The sequence below is a fragment of the Sorex araneus genome, chromosome 6 (genome assembly GCF_027595985.1).
Source record: "Sorex araneus isolate mSorAra2 chromosome 6, mSorAra2.pri, whole genome shotgun sequence".
NCBI classification, from domain to species: domain Eukaryota; kingdom Metazoa; phylum Chordata; class Mammalia; order Eulipotyphla; family Soricidae; genus Sorex; species Sorex araneus.
Window position 1 is genome coordinate 96892224 of NC_073307.1, and position 17092 is coordinate 96909315.

The 17092-nt window shown below is 59.9% G+C and overlaps 1 protein-coding gene across 5 annotated transcripts; it reads left to right on the forward strand.

The window, feature by feature from the left end:
- Window positions 1-1424: 1424 nt before the first annotated feature.
- Window positions 1425-16952, forward strand: L3MBTL2 (L3MBTL histone methyl-lysine binding protein 2). Of its 5 annotated transcripts, none has more exons than XM_055141514.1 (17): window positions 1425-1544; window positions 3602-3842; window positions 9288-9421; window positions 10647-10770; window positions 11121-11200; window positions 11902-12019; window positions 12543-12677; window positions 12780-12868; window positions 13797-14028; window positions 14256-14332; window positions 14401-14505; window positions 14694-14838; window positions 14915-14997; window positions 15133-15367; window positions 15551-15616; window positions 15855-15947; window positions 16131-16952. In XM_055141514.1, the coding sequence occupies exons 1-17, from the start codon at window positions 1521-1523 to the stop codon at window positions 16223-16225; spliced, it is 2076 nt and encodes a 691-aa protein (XP_054997489.1). In that variant the 5' UTR covers window positions 1425-1520; the 3' UTR covers window positions 16226-16952. The 5 variants fall into 5 exon arrangements, with proteins under 5 accessions (XP_054997489.1, XP_054997488.1, XP_054997487.1 ...); XM_055141513.1 differs by having other exon boundaries at window positions 16076-16951; XM_055141512.1 differs by having other exon boundaries at window positions 15461-15616; window positions 16217-16950.
- Window positions 16953-17092: the final 140 nt, after the last annotated feature.

Here is a 17092-nt window from a genome sequence, read left to right on the forward strand (position 1 = left end):
ATATGGGATGCTGGGAATCGAATCCGGGTCGGCCGTGTGCCAGGCAAATGCCCTACCCGCTGTGCTGTTACTCCAGCCCCCAGATCTAAGACATTCTGACAACCATCACTGACAACAGTAACTGCCTTTTTTCTGTTAGTGTTGTTGACTAAAACAGGTAACGAGGTGAAAATGCAGAAAGGATTGGTTGAAAGCTGAAATAAAAGCGATGTGTTAAATAATTCCAGGATATGGGGCTGGAGCAATAGTACAGCGGGTTTGCCTTGCACGCGGCCAACCCGGGTTCGGTTCCCAATATCCCATATGGTCCCCTGAACACTGCCAGGAGTAATTCCTGAGTGCAGAGCCAGAAGCAAACCCTGTGTATCACCGGATGTGACCCAAAAAAAGAAAAAAAATGATGGTCTGGATTTGGAGTGACTCTAGGGATAAATAGAAGTGGAAATATTTCACGTAGGTTTAGAGAGTTCAAGAAATTGATTGCTGAATTGAATCTGAGTTATCTGGAAAGGGAGGAATCCTGTGTTTGGTTCCTAAGTGGCTGTTTGTGCCCTGTCATTGGCAAACACTAGAGGAGTAGGTTTGTTTGTTGGCTTTGTACCGATGGTACATGAGAGGAGCTTGGAGCACAAACAAGGACTGCAGTTAGGGACATCAGTGATCCTGGTAGCACTGAGCGTGGATGCATCACTTGCAGCGAAAGGGCAAGTCCTGGGCAGGGTTGGAGCACTGGAGAATACCAGAATCTGTGGATCTCAAGGAGAAGCGGGGAGTCCTGCAGAAGGGGAGACGATCTGCCAAAAGGCAGGAACGGCAAGGGGGAGGAGAGAACGGACAGTGTTTGAGGAAGGGGAGTCCTCTGCCTCCTCAAAGCCCAAGAGAAGAGGCGCGTGGACATGACCTTGACAAAATTGTCTGAGAGCAAACATGTCCTTCAGGCGACCGATGCATGGGATAGCACAGTAACAGTCCTGCGTTTCTGTTTATCACGTGACAGAGGTGGGCTCAGGCGTCTAGTTGTTTGGAGTTGGTGACACTGGACCACATTTGTCTTTTTTTTTTTTTTCCTTTAGGGGTCACACCCAGTGATACTCAGGGCTCTGTATGCAGGAACTTCCACGGCGATGCTCAGGGGATCATATTAAATCCCCAGGATTTAACCAGGGCGGCTGTGAGCAAGGAAAGCGCCCTCCCTGCCATACTAAGGCTCCGGTACCCTGAGAATTGGTTTTATTGAAAAGTGGAAGGCTGGGGGTTAGGGCCGCACCTTAACCCATCCCCAGTTAAGGCCCTCCTCCAGGCGAGCGCCTATCCAAGGAACTACAAGTCCCACAACCGCCCGCGGCATCCGGTTTCCCAGCGAAGGCGAGGAGGGCGGGCGCAGCGCCAGCGCGTTCCTTTCCTCCGACGTGATTGGCCCGCGCCTCCAGCAGGCAGCCAATGAGCGCGCTCTGGAAACTCGGCGGGGCCAACATGGCCTCTTCCACTTGCTGACGGTTGAAGAGTTTGTGTTAGAACTCATGGAGAAGGCCCCGGGCGTGGAGGTGAGAGCGAGAGGGCTCCTGGCGGCCACAAAGGCAGCCCCAAGAGTCTTTTCATCCCCCGCGACCCTTCCTTGGTCTCCGGGCGCTGTCTGGGGTTGGCGGGGGGAGGGACGAGGATGGAGAAACTGAGGTAGCGGAACGGAGCCTGGCGGCGGGGGTCGGCGTCGCTGTTCGCTTCCCTGTGGGGGCGCGGGTGGGGGCGGCACCGCGAGGCGTTTCGGGGTGACAGGCTCCCGTCGGGGTCGGACAGCTCCCGGGAGGCCTTTGTCTCGGGCCTGGGCGCTTTGGGGGGTGAGGGGCGTGTCCCCGCGGGCCGGGGCGGGGGGCTGCGGGTGACCGCGCGAGCCCCTCGGGCGCGGCTGTCCACGGCCCCGGCCACTGTTCGCACGTCCTGGTCGGCGCCGCCGCGGTCAGGGAGGGGTCGAAGCTGCGAGGCGCTTCCAGAAAGTTCCTAGGTTCGCCCCCCGCCCCCCGTGTCTCCCCACCAGGTCCGTACCCCCCCCCCCCCAAACCCCACAGGCGTCTGGCAGCTGGGCACCTGGTCTTTGGACTCGGCCTCCCTCCTGGCACCTTGTCAGCCAGAGACGCACATAGAAACTGGGGGGTCGGGGAGTGAGGATGGCGCCGCCCCGCCCCCTGCGGCGCTGTCAGGGGTCGCTGCCGGGAACTGCCAGGGGCGACCTGGTGTGGGGGAGGGGAGAGGAGGTGAGGGCGGGGAGCTGCTGGTGCCAGCGCCATTGGCTGTCCTGGTAATTTATGAACGACTCCCACTAGAGCCAGGGTGCGAGGCCTCCTGTTGGTCTGGGGGCCACACCTGGTGATGGCAGGGAGGGCGTTGAACCAGGTGGGCAGCAGGCACTGCAAGTGCCCTACCCACTCTCCGACTCACTGTTCCTCCTCTCCAGCCCTGAGCCCTTGCTTTTAACTAGTAATAATGGCTGACATTTGCTGAGCACCTACTATACGTCAGGCACCGGCCCAGGTTTCTTTTGGGGGAACCAAAGGAGGGGAAGTTTGGGGCCACAACCGGTAGTGCTTAGGGTTTACTCCTGGCATTGTGCTCAGGGATCACTCTTGCTGGTGCTTGGGGGACCTTATGTGTTACCAGGGATTGAATCCAGGTGGGCTGTGTGCAAGGCAAGCACCTTAGTCCTGAATTATCTCTCTGGTCCGCAAGTTTCTGTTTTGGTTTGGGGTCGCCACACCCAGTCATCCTCAGGGAAAGTGCCTGGCTCTGTATTCAGGAGTGGATTACTCAGGACCCCTTGTAGTGCTTGAGGAACCCTGTGTGGTACTGGGGATTGAATCGGGCTTGGCTGCACTGAAGACATGCGCCTTACCTTCTGTTCCAGCCCTCCGCTGCTACTTTCAGATGTCCATCTTTCCTAAGTGCCCTCCTGAGACACTGAGGGTCACAAGATTATATTCGCCTGGAATCTTTCTCAGACACTATCATTTATCAATCTACAGGAGCGGGGCTGGAGCAATAGTACAGCGGGCAAGGCATTTGCCTTGCACGCGGCCGACCTAGGTTCGATTCCCAGTATCCCATATGGTCCTCTGAGCACTGCTAGGGGTGATTCCTGAGTGCAGAACCGGGAGTAACCCCAGTGCATTGCCAGCTGTGACCCATAAAGAAAAAAAAAATCTACAGGAGTTTGTGAGTTCCTAACACATGTTTTCTTGTCTGGTTTTTGGGCCACACCCAACTTCCTCCTGGCTCTGCACTCAGGGATCACTTGGTGTGGGCTCAGGCGGTCTTGTGGGATGCTAGGGTCAAACCAGGGCCGGCTGCATTGCAGGCAAGAGCCTGAGCTGGTGAAGTGTCTCTTCAGCCCCATGGTGCTTGTTCTGTCTTGTTCAACTGTCCTTGAGTGGCCGCTGAGAAATATCTAGGTAATAGTCCTGTGTCTGCCAAAGGGGTGTTTCATCCTGTTTGTCGCTCTGTCCATCCCTGAGCCCTGACCCTAGAGGGAAAGGCTGTGAAAGGCCACTGTCCTGCTCTTGCCCCAGGCTAGCCCTGACTGCGTCTGTCTGTCTGTGTCACCCTCTGCCAGGAGACTCCGAACTCGGAACCAATGCAGGAGGAAGAGGCGGAAGATGACCTGGAGCTCTTCGGCGGGTACGACAGTTTCCGGAGCTACAATAGCAGCGCCGGCAGCGAGAGCAGCTCTTACCTGGAAGAGTCGAGTGAACCAGAAAATGAGGATCGAGAAGCCGGGGAGCTGCCCACCTCCCCCCTGCATCTGCTCAGCCCTGGGACGCCCCGCTCCTTGGATGGCAGTGGTTCAGAGCCAGGTGACTTCGGGGTGTCCCCTGGAGCAAAGGAGGGTTTGGGTGGGGGGCTGTGGAGGGAAGCAGGCAATGGGTCTTTGGCCTGAGCCCTTCGGGGCTGAAGGGCAGTTGCGTGTGGTTTCCGGGGGCTGAGAGAGACGGAAGCGCTCACGCAGCCTACAGGATCAGTTCCTCAGTGGTTTCATTTTGTTTGTTTGATTTTGGGCCGCATCTGTCAGTGCTCTGGGCTTGCCCTGGCTCTGGGCCAGAGATTGAACCTAGGTTGGGGCATCCCGGCAGCTGCCCTACCCGCTGTATGATCTTTCCAGTCCCTCATTCAAAGTGAATGATTTCTTTTTTTTTCTTTTTGGGTCATACCCAGCCATGCACAGGGCTTACTCCTGGCTCTGCACTCAGGAATTACTCCTGGCAGTGCTTGGGGGACCATATGGGATGCTGGGAGTCGAATCCGGGTTGGCTGCGTGCACAGCAAACGCCCTACCCGCTGTGCTATCACTCCAGCCCCAAAGTGAATGATTTTAACTTCATTCACTTTGATTTTGTGAGTGCGCCGATTAAGTGGCAGTCGTGGCACAGTGCTACTTTGCCCCTTTTGTATTCACGAAGGATGAGGATAGGAGAAGCTGGTGAACTGCGGTGTAATGGTTACTGTCCAGGGAAGGAAGTTGCTGGGGTTGGGAGAGAGGGCGGGAAATGCAGAGTAAAGGTAGCTCTGGGCCAGAGGGTGGGAGGTTCTGGTGAGGGGCTGGAGAGATGCTCTAGCAGGTAGTGTGCTTGCTTTGCATGTGTCTGACCCGCATTCAATCTCAGCATCACATATGGTACCTTAGTACCGACAGGCATGATTCCTTAGCACTGATGGGTGTGGTCCTCCCCTCACACACACACACACAAAATTATATATATTTATATATTTATAAAATAACCACCCTGGGGCTGGAGTGATAGCACAGCGGGTAGGGCGTTTGCCTTGCACGCGGCCAACCCGGGTTCGAATCCCAGCATCCCATATGGTCCCCTGAGCACTGCCAGGGGTAATTCCTGAGTGCAGAGCCAGGAGTAACCCCTGTGCATCGCCAGGTGTGACCCAAAAAGCAAAAAAAATAAAATAAAATAAAATAAAATAAAATAACCACCCTGGAGGGTCGGGAGATGGCTCAGAGTCCCAGGTTCCACATAGTCTAAGCACATGGTCCACAGAGCACCCAACTAGGAGTAGCCCCCAAGTGCCTTAGAGGATCACCCCCAATGAAGATTCCCATGTGGGAGCCAGTGGCTTCAGGCACTCAGAGATGGGTTGCCTGAGAAGCTGCTGGGGCCCTGTGTCGGCCTCGCTGGTCCCCGCTGGGTGGCCTTCTGCGATGGGACACCCCCATCGGAGAGGGTGGCCCCGCTGAATCTGCTCCTGTGTGGCTGCTTTCCTTCCGGGCCCCTGTGGGGCTCCGCGCTGGCTCCTGGCTGGGCTCAGGGCTCTTTGGTGCCGCCAGGGAGCGAAGGGGCCAGGTGAGTGCAAGGCAGGCGCCTCAAGCCCTGGACTCTCCGGCCCTGCCGATTCGTCCTTCGATTCATCCTCTCCCTCCCTTTCTCGCCTTTCATTTTTCTCCCTTCTGTCTCCGCCTGTTCTAGAATCTCAGAACAGTACAAACTAGCCGGAACCGTTAGAGACCATCAAGTTCAGGGGTTCTCTATCCTGGCTGGACAACACAGTGATCTATCAAGAGACCTTATTTGGGTGACACCCAAACAGTGCTCAGAGACTATATCCGGTGACACCTGGCCTGATATTACAGTTCTGTCTGGGCCCAGTTGGTGGCCACCAGGGTGATCCCCAGAGACGCTCTGGCCCATAGGGTAGCAGGGATTGAACTCAGGCCTTCATAAGCAGGACTCGCACCCCTGGGAGGCTTTGTAACAAACTACAGGTAGCATCTGCCCGCTCTGGACCCATTAGGCTCTCAAGCTTGGGCCTTTCTGGGGTTTGGTTTGGTTTTGGAGTCACTCAGGTTTCAGTCAGGGCTACTCCCAGCTCTGTGCTTGGGGGTCACTCTGGGAAGAGTTTGGGGTGTGTGCAACACCGGGGTCAAGCCTGGGCTTCCAGTGTGCAGCAGACGTGTGTGCAGGCCTCCCAAGGAGCCAGCGCTCCAGAGTCACTCCTGGTGGACTCGGGCGACCATGTGGGACACCTGGGATCGAACCCAGGTCGGTCGTGTGTCAGGTAAATTCCCTCTCTGCTGTACTATTTCTTTAACTCCTATTTACATTTTTATTATTATTGTTTGGGTTTTTTTTTCTTTTTTGGGTCACACCTGGCAATGCATAGGAGTCACTCCTGGCCCTGCACTCAGGAGTTACTCCTGGCGGTGCTCAGGGGACTATATGGGATGCTGGGAATCGAACCCGAACCCGGTTGGCCACTGCAAGGTAAATGCCCTACCCGCTATGCTCTCACTCCAGCCCCTGTTTGTTTGTTTGTTTTGAGGCCACACCTCATGGTGCTAAGGGCTTACTCTTAGCTTGCACTCAGGATTGGGGAGCCGTATGGGGTGTCAGGGGTCTAACAAGCGCCCTACTCACTGTACTCTCTCTGGATCTTTACTTGCATGTTTTTTGTTTCTGTTTTTGCCTTTTGGGCGTCACCCGGTGATGTTCAAGGCTTACTTCTGGCTCTGCACTCAGGAATTTCTCCTCCTGGCGGTGCTTGGGGACCACATGGGATACCAGGGATCTAACCCGGGTCGACTTAGTATAAAGCAAACACCTTCCCCACTGTACTCTGGCACCGGCCTGTTTATTTTTTAGTTTTTTCTGAGTGGCTACAGCTGGCAGTGCTCAGAGATCACTGCGAGTGGGCTCAGGGGATTATTTCGTGGTTCCTGGTTTGAATAGGGTTAGCGGTGTGCTAGGCATCCACGTAACTCCTCTCTTACACTGTAGCACTGTCGTCCCATTGTTCATTGATTTTCTCGAGCGGGCACCAGTAACGTCTTCATTGTGAGACTTGTTGTTACTGTTTTTGGCATCTTGAATACGCCACAGGTAGCTTGCCAGGCTCTGCTGTGCGGGCGGGAAACTCGGTAGCTTGCCAGGCTCTCCAAGAGGGATGGAGGAATTGAACCCTGGTCAGCCGCGTGCAAGGCAAACGCCTTACCTGCTGTGCTGTCGCTCTAGCCTATCTTATCCCAATCAAATACATCTTTTTTGGATCATATCCAGTGATACTCAGACGTTACTCCTGGATCTGCACTCAGGAATCACTCCTGGCGGTGTTCGGGGGACCATACGGGATGCCGGGAATCTAACCTGAGTCAGCTGCATGCAAGGCAAACACCCTCCCCGCTCCAGCCCCTCAAAAAAAAATTTTGTGTTATTTTTGGTTGTTGTTATTCTTTTTGGGCCACATCCAGCAGTTCCCAGGGCTTATTCCTGGCTCTGTGCTCAAGGATCACTCCTGGTAGGCTTGGGGGAGCGATATGGGGTGCCGGGGATCAACTTCAGGCCATCATGTGCAAGGCAAGCACCTACTGGCTGGACTATCTCTTGCCTTTCCCAATAAAAAATAATTTTAGACTCCCCAGGGTCCAGGGAGATGGTTCAGGATGCTGGAGTGCATACTTGGCTCCTGGATGTTTCTTTTTATTTTATTTTTTTCTTTTTGGGTCATACCTGGTGTTGCACGGGGGTTACTCCTGGCTCATGAGCTCAGGAATTAACTCCTAGCGGTGCTCGGGGGACCCTGTGGGATGCTGGGAATCAAACCCAGGTCGGCTGTGTGCAAGGCAAATGCTTTACACACTGTGCTATCACTCCAGCCCCTGGATTTGTTCCTTTTTTTGTTTGTTTGTTTTTGGGTCACACCCAGCATTGCACAGGGGCTACTCCTGGCTCACACACTCAGGAATTACTCCTGGCGGTACTTGGAGGACCATGTGGGATGCTGAGAATCGAACCCGGGTCAGCCACGTGCAAGGCAAACGCCCTACCTGTTATGCTATCGCTCCAGCCCCTGGATTTATTTCTTGACCCCGAGCATGTCCCAGAAGTAGCCCCAGAGCACTGCTGGATGTGATCCCATTAAAGTAAATTAAAATAAAATTTTACTTTAATATTTGTTTTTATTTTTAATTTTATTTTTTTAAAAAAAATTTTAATGAATCACCATGAGATACAGTTACAGACTTCCAAACTTTTGTGCTTACATTTCAGTCATACAACGATCGAGTACCCATCCCTTCACCAGTGCCCGTTCTCTACCACCAATGTTCCCAGTATCCCTCCCCCCCTCCTCACTGCCTCTGTGGCAGGCGGATTCCCTTTTACTCTCTGTCCTTTAGGTGTTGTGGTCTGCAATGCAGGTATTAAGTGGCCATCATATTTGGTCTATAGTGTACTTTCAGCGCACATCTCCCATCCCGAGCAAGCCCTCCAAGCATCCTTTACTTGGTGGTCCCTTCTCTATCCCAGCTGCCTTTTCCCCCAGCGTGTGAGGCCGACTTCCAAGCCATGGAGCCATCCTCCTGATCTTTATCTCTACTAACTTGGGTGTTAGTCTCCCATTTTGTTACTTTACATTCCACAAATGAGTGCAGTCCTTCTATGTCTGTCCCTCTTTTTTTTTTTCTTTTTGGGTCACACCCGGCGATGCACAGGGGTTACTTCTGGCTCATGCACTCAGGAATTACTCCTGGCGGTGTTGGGGGACCATATGGGATGCTGGGAATCGAACTTGGGTCGGCCGCATGCAAGGCAAACGCCCTACCTGCTGTACTATCGCTCCAGCCCCTGTCCCTCTCTTTCTGACTCATTTCACTTAGCGTGATACTCTCCATGTTAACCCATTTACATGCAAATTTCATGACTTCATCTTTTCTAACAGCTGCATAGTATTCCATTGCGTAGATGTATCAAAGTTTCTTTAGCCAGTCATCTGTCTCGGGCATTCGGGTTTTTTCTAGATTCTGGCTATTGTAAAGAGTGCCGCAGTGAACATACATTACTTTCATATTTGGATCCAGGGTCTCCCACATTCAGCTGGTGCTGCCCCACGGAACCACAGCCTCGTCAGGCCATCTTTTCCCTTCCCCTTGAGAAGAGCCGTAGGAGTGAAGGCGCCAGGGCGCTTCTCACAGAGTCCCACACACGGCCCAGCACGCACACTTCCCGGCACGCACGCACTCACGCACGCACGCGTCCCAGTTCACTTCCCTGCACGCACGCTTCCCTGCACACGGCCCAGCGCACTGCTGCTTTAGGTTTCCCTGTTCTCCGCTGCTGACTCGCACCCAGGACTCAGAGCAGCTTTGTTGGTTGTGTGTGTCCGCCCCGGAACCTGCTGTCCGACTCCCTTAGTGGTGGCCCACTGGTCAGCGCAGTGCCCAGGGTCTGACTGCCGTTCTTGGCTGGAGTTGGGGTGGGGGTGACGGTGAGTCCTGTGGCCCGTTTCCTTCCCAGCTGTGTGTGAGATGTGCGGGATCGTGGGCACGCGGGAAGCCTTCTTCTCCAAGACCAAGCGGTTCTGCAGCGTCTCCTGCTCCCGGAGCTACTCTTCCAACTCCAAGAAGGCCAGCATCTTGGCTCGGCTGCAGGTGAGAGGCGGGCAGGAGACCCCGCTGGGGCCCCGGGCGCTGAGGGCCAGCAGGCTCGGGAGGGCCCTTTACTCGAGGCCCTGCCAGGCCTGTAAATTCCTGGTCTTGATCTTTGCCAGCTTTCCAGGCGGGGCAGATTGTGGGCTGGAAGCCACGTACTCCGTCCCCATCTCACCTGTCCTGCCCAGGGCTCCTTCCCATCTCCCCAGGCCCCTCCCCGTGTTCCACCCCCCCAGTGCTCCTCCCCCATCTCCCCAGGCCCCTCCCCATGTTCCACCCCCCCGTGCTCCTCCCCCATCTCCCCAGGCCCCTCCCTGTGCTCCACCCCCCAAGTGCTCCTCCCCCATCTCCCCAGGCCCCCCCCTGTGCTCCACCCCCATCTCACCTGGGGAGCACTCTGCTGCTGTCCTCGGCTTACCATCTAATTCAGGCTTTCCTGGGCCCAGAGAGTGCGCGCAGGCTTGGTACTTGCTTGCATGCAGCTCCTCGTTAGGCCCTACCGCCACATACGGTCGCCCAGCACTGCCAGGCATGATTGCTGAGCACAGGGCCAGCAGTCAGCCCTGAGCTCTGCTGCCACGTGTGACAGCATGTGACCGACCCTGGTTTGAACCCATTACCACGGCTCCTGAGCACTGCAGGATGTTGTCAGGTCGAGAGGTGACTGGCTTAAAGGGCTGGAGTGCATGCATGCTTCGTATGTAGGAGTCCCAGGTTCAATCCCGGATGCCACATGGTCCTCCAGTACCATTGGGGGTGACCCCCAAAAAAGAAAATACAAAGGAAAAATCCTCTCCTTGGTGAGGGTACTCAGTCCGACCAAAGGCCCCTTAAGAAAGTGCATTTCAACCTGTTTTAAGTTGGAGGTGTTGGGGTCACACGGGCTGTGCTCAGGGACCCTCCTGGCAGTGCCCCCCGGCTCCGAGGGGCCAGATGCGGTGTAGGATCCAACCAGGACCGGCTCCGTGCTGGGCAAGAGCCTCGCCCCTGTGCAGTGTCATAGGCCCAACATTTATGTGGGGACAGAATGTTCTGGCTCTGGCAGGTGTGTGTGTGTGGGGAGGAGAAGTGCTGAGCCCTGTAGGTGCAGGGGAGGAGCCTGGAGGGGGGGACCGGGCCAGCCCCCCTGCAGCTGCCTCCCTTCCGGTGCATTGTCATTTTGATGGCTTCATTTACAAAGGGAGCCTGACCAGGCTGAGCCGCTCCCCCACTCCCACCCCTGCAGGGGAAGCCCCCCACCAAGAAGGCCAAAGTCCTGCACAAGGCCGCCTGGTCGGCCAAGATCGGCGCCTTCCTCCACTCGCAGGGCACCGGCCAGCTGGCGGACGGCACGCCCACGGGCCAGGACGGTAGGCGCGCCTCACTCCCTCCCTCACACCCCCTGCTGCCCACCCCAGCTAGGGTGTTGGGGGGTGACAGGGATGGAAACATTTTCGCTCCAGTCTCTGTGGCTGGGCGGGGGTTGCTGTGCCCCACCTCCGGGCACCTGCGGCCAATGAGTGGCTGGGGCGGGCGGGGCGAGCCCGGGGGTCTCAGGGTCTCCGGTTGCCTTTCTGTGTGGAGGGGAGGAGGGAAGCGGTTCCTCTCTGGGGCGTACTGATGGCCTCTGGCGGGGCAGGTATGGGGGCTGCAGGGAGAGCTGGGCCGGGTGCAGGGGGTGCTGGGTGGGCCCGCGCCTCGACTCCCTCTCTGCCCGCAGCGCTGGTCTTGGGTTTCGACTGGGGGAAGTTCCTGAAGGACCACAGCTACAAGGCCGCTCCTGTCAGCTGCTTCAAACATGTGAGCGAGGGGAGCCGGGCTGGGAGATCTGGGGGAGGGCAGATCCCGGGCTGGGGGTGCAGCCCCCTTCCCCAGGACCCTGAGCGCAGTTGGGAACTGCCCCCAGCTGGCGCCCTGACAGCATCCCAGAGCTGAGAACGGAAATGGACACATTCCCCTGGGGAGAGCGAAGGTGCTGGAGGCAGCAAAGGGGGCTCCAGTCCACAGCTGGGGGGCAGAGCTGCAAAGTGGGGGTTCCAGGCCACTGCTTGGTCGCAGAGGAGAGGACGCAGGGTTAGAGGGGGGGAGGAGTGGGCCAGGAGCACTAGGGGCCGGGCTGAAAGAGGGAGACTGGTCCTTTCGGGCATTTGAGTGGACACTGCGGAAGGCTGTTAGCCGGGAGCTGGGCCTGGCCTGCTCTGAGTACTGGACGTTCTCCTGCGGCAGTGCCGTGCCTGGCTGGTCCGGCCGGCCCGGGTTTTGGGAAGGGGAGCACTGGGGGGAGCACCCATTGCCCACCCCAGGCCCTTCCGCCCCGCAACTCTCGGGTCTTTTTTGTTTTGCTTTTGGGCCACACCCGGCGATGCTCAGGGCTGTCTCCAGGCTCCGCACTCAGGAGTCACTCCTGGTGGTGCTCGGGCGACCAAATGGATGCTGGGGACCGAGCACCCTCCCCGCTGTCCATCTCAGGCCCAGCGCCCCACATGCCCCTCTTCCCACAGGTGCCCCTGTACGAGCAGTGGGAGGACGTGCTGAAGGGCATGAAGGTGGAGGTGCTCAACAGCGATGCCGTGCTGCCCAGCCGCGTGTACTGGATCGCGTCCGTCATCCAGGCCGCAGGTGGGCGCGGGCCCTGGCAGGGCGTCCCCCCCTCACATTTGCCCCCGCCATGGGAGCACAGACATGCGAGTTTGAGGCCCTCCCTGTTGCTCCCTACACTCTTCGGGCTGTTCCCATGGGGACACGCCGTTCCGCCAGGGTGCTGGGGTGAAGCCAGCCGGGAGGGAACCTGGGGCTCCTGATTGCCAGCCCCTCCCGCGCCCTGGCCCGTCCGCTCTGGGACTGCTCTCTGGTGTTCGGGGTCACTCCTGGCAGGGTAGGGGGCGGGGGAGAGGGACCTGCAGTGCAAAGGTGATTCCAGCACTATATGGTGCCCTGAGCACAGAGCCAGGAGCACACCTTGAGCACTGGCGGGGGAGCCCAAAAACCAGCCGAGAAAAGGGAAATGAAAGTGCAAAGGTACTCCTCCCCACTGTGCTCGCTGCATTCCTATGGAGGGGCAGAGTTTGCTGGGGTTGGGGCTGTCCCCACCCCCCGGGCCCCGAGGGATTTCCGGAGCTCCCAGTGCCCCTTCTTCCCGCAGGGTACCGGGTGCTGCTGCGGTACGAGGGCTTTGAGAATGACGCCAGTCACGACTTCTGGTGCAACCTGGGCACGGTGGATGTGCACCCCATCGGCTGGTGTGCCATCAACAGCAAGATCCTGGTGCCACCCCGGAGTGAGTCCCACTTGCTCCCAGGAGCCCAAACCCCACCGGCCCCGGGGCCCCTGGCAGTGCGGGGGAGGGCGGGGGGCTGAGCTGGCTTCTGTGTCTCTGCAGCCATCCACGCCAAGTTCACGGACTGGAAGGGCTACCTCATGAAGCGTTTGGTGGGCGCCAGGACGCTGCCCGTGGATTTCCACATCAAGGTCTGGCCGAGGGAGCTCCGGAAATCCCTCCTGCCGCCCCTCCCTCTTACCCGCCCCTCAGCCTCGGATCTCCAGGCCCAGGGCTGGGTCTGCCCTCTGCTCCCCCCGCCCCAGCCCAGTGTCCGTTCAGGGGCGCGCATCCCATCCTGGCACGCAGAGGAAAGGGCGTCAGCGCCAGGGCAGGGAGTAGCTTCGCTTGGTTTTGTGTCTTTGCTTTGGGTTTTGTTGCTCTTTGGTTTGGGGCCACGCCCCGCGGTGCTCAGAGCCTACTCCTGGCTCTGCTCAGGGATCACTCGTGGCGGGGCTTGGGGGCCCCTAAATGGTATCAGAGATCAAACCCAGGTCGGCACGTGTGAGCAAACGCCCTCCCCGCAGTACCACCCATCGCTCCTATCCCGCTTCGTGCGGTTTTAGTCAGTGTTTGTTGACAGCGCCGTGTGCCCCTTTTTAAAAAAATAAAGTATTGAGTGTTTTGTTTTATGAAAACCCACACTTGGAAGGATTCCGAGGGCTGGCAGACCCTGCGGTCCCTGCCCCATCAGGGCCTGTGTCCGGGGAGGCTGTGGATGCTTTTCTGAGACCCCCGCAACCCCCTTGTCTGGGAAGTGCTGGTGGTATCAGAAATCTGGGTGGCTTCTCGCTCCGCCCAGCTCCCACGGGGCCTGTGTCCTGTCAGAAGGGTTTCCCACACCCTGCACTCTCCCCTCTCAGGTCCCCTGCTCTGGCCCATGTGGTTTGGACAGTTTTCCCGCGGTCCTTTGTGACTGCTGAGGGCGCCCCCTCCTGGCAGAACTGGGGGTTGCACTATGGTGCCCTGGCACGGGGCTCTGGAAGCCTGGCATGGGCCTCTGGGGCCTCCGGTTTCTCTGGACACCCCAAGGCAGGAAGGGGTACGGCCAGGCCTGGCATCTGGGCACTGTCGTTGCAGATGGTGGAGAGCATGAAGTACCCCTTCCGCCAGGGCATGCGGCTGGAAGTGGTGGACAAGGCCCAGGTGTCCCGGACCCGCATGGCCGTGGTAGACACAGTCATTGGGGGCCGCCTACGGCTCCTCTACGAGGATGGGGACAGTGACGACGACTTCTGGTGCCACATGTGGAGCCCCCTGATCCACCCGGTGGGGTGGTCCCGCCGTGTCGGCCACGGCATCCGCCTGTCGGGTTAGCAGACCTCCCCTCCCCCGGCCTGAAGCCGTGAGCCCAGGGGTGCAGCCCAGTCCCTCCCTGCGTGCTGAGTGTCCCCGCAGGGGGCCCAGGGGCCGGGGGAGGGGGATGCTGAGGGCAGAGGTCAGGCGCCTGCAGGAAGCCCCCGTATTTCCGGGGAGTGGGGGTGGCCCCCTTCTCTGCCCTCACCTCCCCCCCTTGCTCCTCTGCCGTGTCCTCTGCAGAGAGGCGCAGCGACATGGCACAGCACCCCACCTTCCGCAAGATCTACTGCGACGCCGTCCCCTACCTGTTCAAGAAGGTGAGACCCGGGGGGCGCTTCCCTAACCTGGGCCACCCCCACGGCCCCCAACTGCCGGGTTCCTTCAGGTCCGCGCTGTCTACACCGAGGGCGGCTGGTTCGAGGAGGGCATGAAGCTGGAAGCCATCGACCCCCTGAATCTGGGCAACATCTGTGTGGCCACCATCTGCAAGGTGAGCTAGGGTGGCCCTGGGTGCTGCCCACCACCCCCTCGACTCCGAGAGCCCGCAGGACTCCCCTGACCGGCCCGAGGGGCAGCTCGGACCCAGACTGGGCGCTGTCCCTGCGTCCGGCGGGGACAATGAGTGGCCATGAGTTTTGAGGCCCCTGTGTTGGCGCCGCTCACGGGCCTGTCCACCAGGTGCTGCTGGACGGCTACCTGATGATCTGCGTGGACGGGGCCGCTTCCGACGGCGCCGACTGGTTCTGCTACCACGCGTCGTCCCACGCCATCTTCCCAGCCACCTTCTGCCAGAAGAACGACATTGAGCTCACGCCCCCCAAAGGTGAGCCGGTGGGCCCGAGGGGGCAGCGACAGCAGGACTGGCCCGGGCTCCCATCCTCACGGCACTGTGCCCGCAGGCTACGAAGGCGGCACCTTCAACTGGGACACGTACTTGGAGAAGACCAAGGCCAGGGCCGCCCCCTCAAGGCTTTTCAACATGGTGAGGGGGCGGGGGAGGCGGGGGCACAAGGGGGGGCGCCTCTGCTCGGGCTGCCGGGCCCCAGCGAGGGAACAGGGAGGTCCCTGCGGGGGCCCACGTGGCATGGGTTGCCCACCGCCCTGCCCGCCCACCCAGGACTGCCCGAACCATGGCTTCAAGGTGGGCATGAAGCTGGAGGCGGTGGACCTGATGGAGCCCCGGCTCATCTGCGTGGCCACGGTCCGGCGGGTGGTGCACCGGCTGCTCAGCATCCACTTCGACGGCTGGGACAGCGAGTACGACCAGTGGGTGGACTGCGAGTCCCCCGACATCTACCCCGTGGGCTGGTGCGAGCTCACGGGCTACCAGCTGCAGCCGCCCGTGGCCACAGGTTCGGTGCCCGAGGAGCCCCGGCCAGCGCCCAGCTCCTGTCGGCGGCGCCCGCCCGCCCGCCTCATCCCCTCCCTTTGCCTTCCTCGCTCAGGTGCCCCGTGTCCGGGAGGCTCGTGGGGGGCAGGCCGGGCCGGCGCCCCCTCGCACCCTCCTCACCCCCGCCCCGGCCTTCCCGCCACAGAGCCGTCCGCGCCTCTGAAGGCCAAGGAGGCCGCGAAGAAGAGAAAGAAACAGTTTGGGAAGAAGAGTAAGTGGCCCCGTGGCACAGCTCCTGGCCCTGGAGCCGCCACCCGCACTGTGTCAGGGGCCCAGGGCAGCTGAGGGAGGGGGCTGGGCCGGGGGGGGGGGCCTGGCGCCCCCCGAAGGTGGAGGTTTCATCATCCATTTTGCTGTTTCTCTCGGGAGACCTGGTGGTGTTGGGGGGCTCTGGGGCGCCTCGTGCCGAGCTGAGTCCCGCTGGCCGGGTGACCCCCCTTCACGCACAGGGAAGAGGATCCCCCCGGCCAAGGCCCGGCCCGTCAGACAGGCCTCCAAGAAGCGGCTGCTGGACGCGGAGAAGGCCGCCGAGTCGGACGAGAGTAAGTCTGGGGACGCCCCTGCCCTGAAGGGCAAAGGTCACCTGCCAGGGCCCCTCCCGGACACCCGAGACCCCACAGGTGGGCAGCCCTGGCCAGCAGCCCCCCAGCGCTCACCCCCATCCCCCCAGTCATCACCGTGCGGGTGAAGGAAGAGTATCCGGACCCCCCCGACACCCCCGACAGGGCCCCGAGCCCCGAGCTGCCGGTTCCCGTCGAGAGCATCAAGCAGGAGACGGACAACTGAGCCCGCGGCCGCCTCGCTCTGCCAGGGACCTTGAGGACCGGCCGCCAGAGGACCACAGCTGCCTGCCGACGAGGCCAGAGCCCCTGAACTTGCCTGTGACAAGAATCCCCGAAGCTCTTCAGCGCCCTCCGAAGCCACCTCGCCCCTCGCTGCCCGGTGGGGACTGCGCCCAGCGCGTGGGAGACCCCAGCGTCGCGCGGAGCCGGCGGCGAGGATGCTCGAGGGCCGGGTGAGCTGCGAGGGGCCCGGAAGCCCCCCTGCAGCCTGTCCCTTGGCGCCCAGGGCTGTGTCCAAGCCCCTGGCCTGTGGCGCTGCCTGTCGCCTGCCCCAGGCCTTTTGGGGTCTGGCTGCTCTGTGCTTGGGCGGGACCCAGCTGTTTGGTGCCGCCCCGGGGATAGGGAGCAGTTCCAGGGCGGCTGTTTCCGGTCGGCCCAGAGCCACGGAAAGCGCGGGGGAGACCCCGGCCATGTTCACTGTGATGCATGTGTGAAGCGGGGCAGACAGAATCGGGCAGGGCCAGGAGGAGGGGCCGTGCCGCCCCCACCCGGACTTGGGCACTGAGAGGCCCGGGCACGGCCCCCCCAGCACTGTCTCTTCCCCCTCCCCGACAAACCCGGCACAGTGCCCGGCCACGTGCTCACGCCCTGTTCCGCAGGTGGGTCTCGGGGAGCGGACCACCCCAGATGTGGGTTGACAGGCGCTGGCCAGGACGTGGCTGGCGTGGCAGGACCTGGGTTAGGTCCCCAGGAGCCCCAGAATAAAAGTGTCACCTTCAGTGTTCCAATGGTGGCCCTGGGGGTGCCCCCCAGTCTCTTTCCTTCCCTCCCCAGGGCCCGTCTGCGTCCACGTCCCCCACACACTGCGCAAGGCTGGCCCTGCTGTGTAACAGGAGAGGAGAGAA

Coding starts and splice junctions, on each gene's coding strand:
- L3MBTL2 (XM_055141510.1), top strand. CDS start 1,521: ATGGAGAAGGCCCCGGGCGTGGAG. Junction 9,422..10,646: donor GCATCTTGGCTCGGCTGCAG/GTGAGAGGCGGG, acceptor CCACCCCTGCAG/GGGAAGCCCCCCACCAAGAA. Junction 14,998..15,132: donor CCTCAAGGCTTTTCAACATG/GTGAGGGGGCGG, acceptor CCGCCCACCCAG/GACTGCCCGAACCATGGCTT.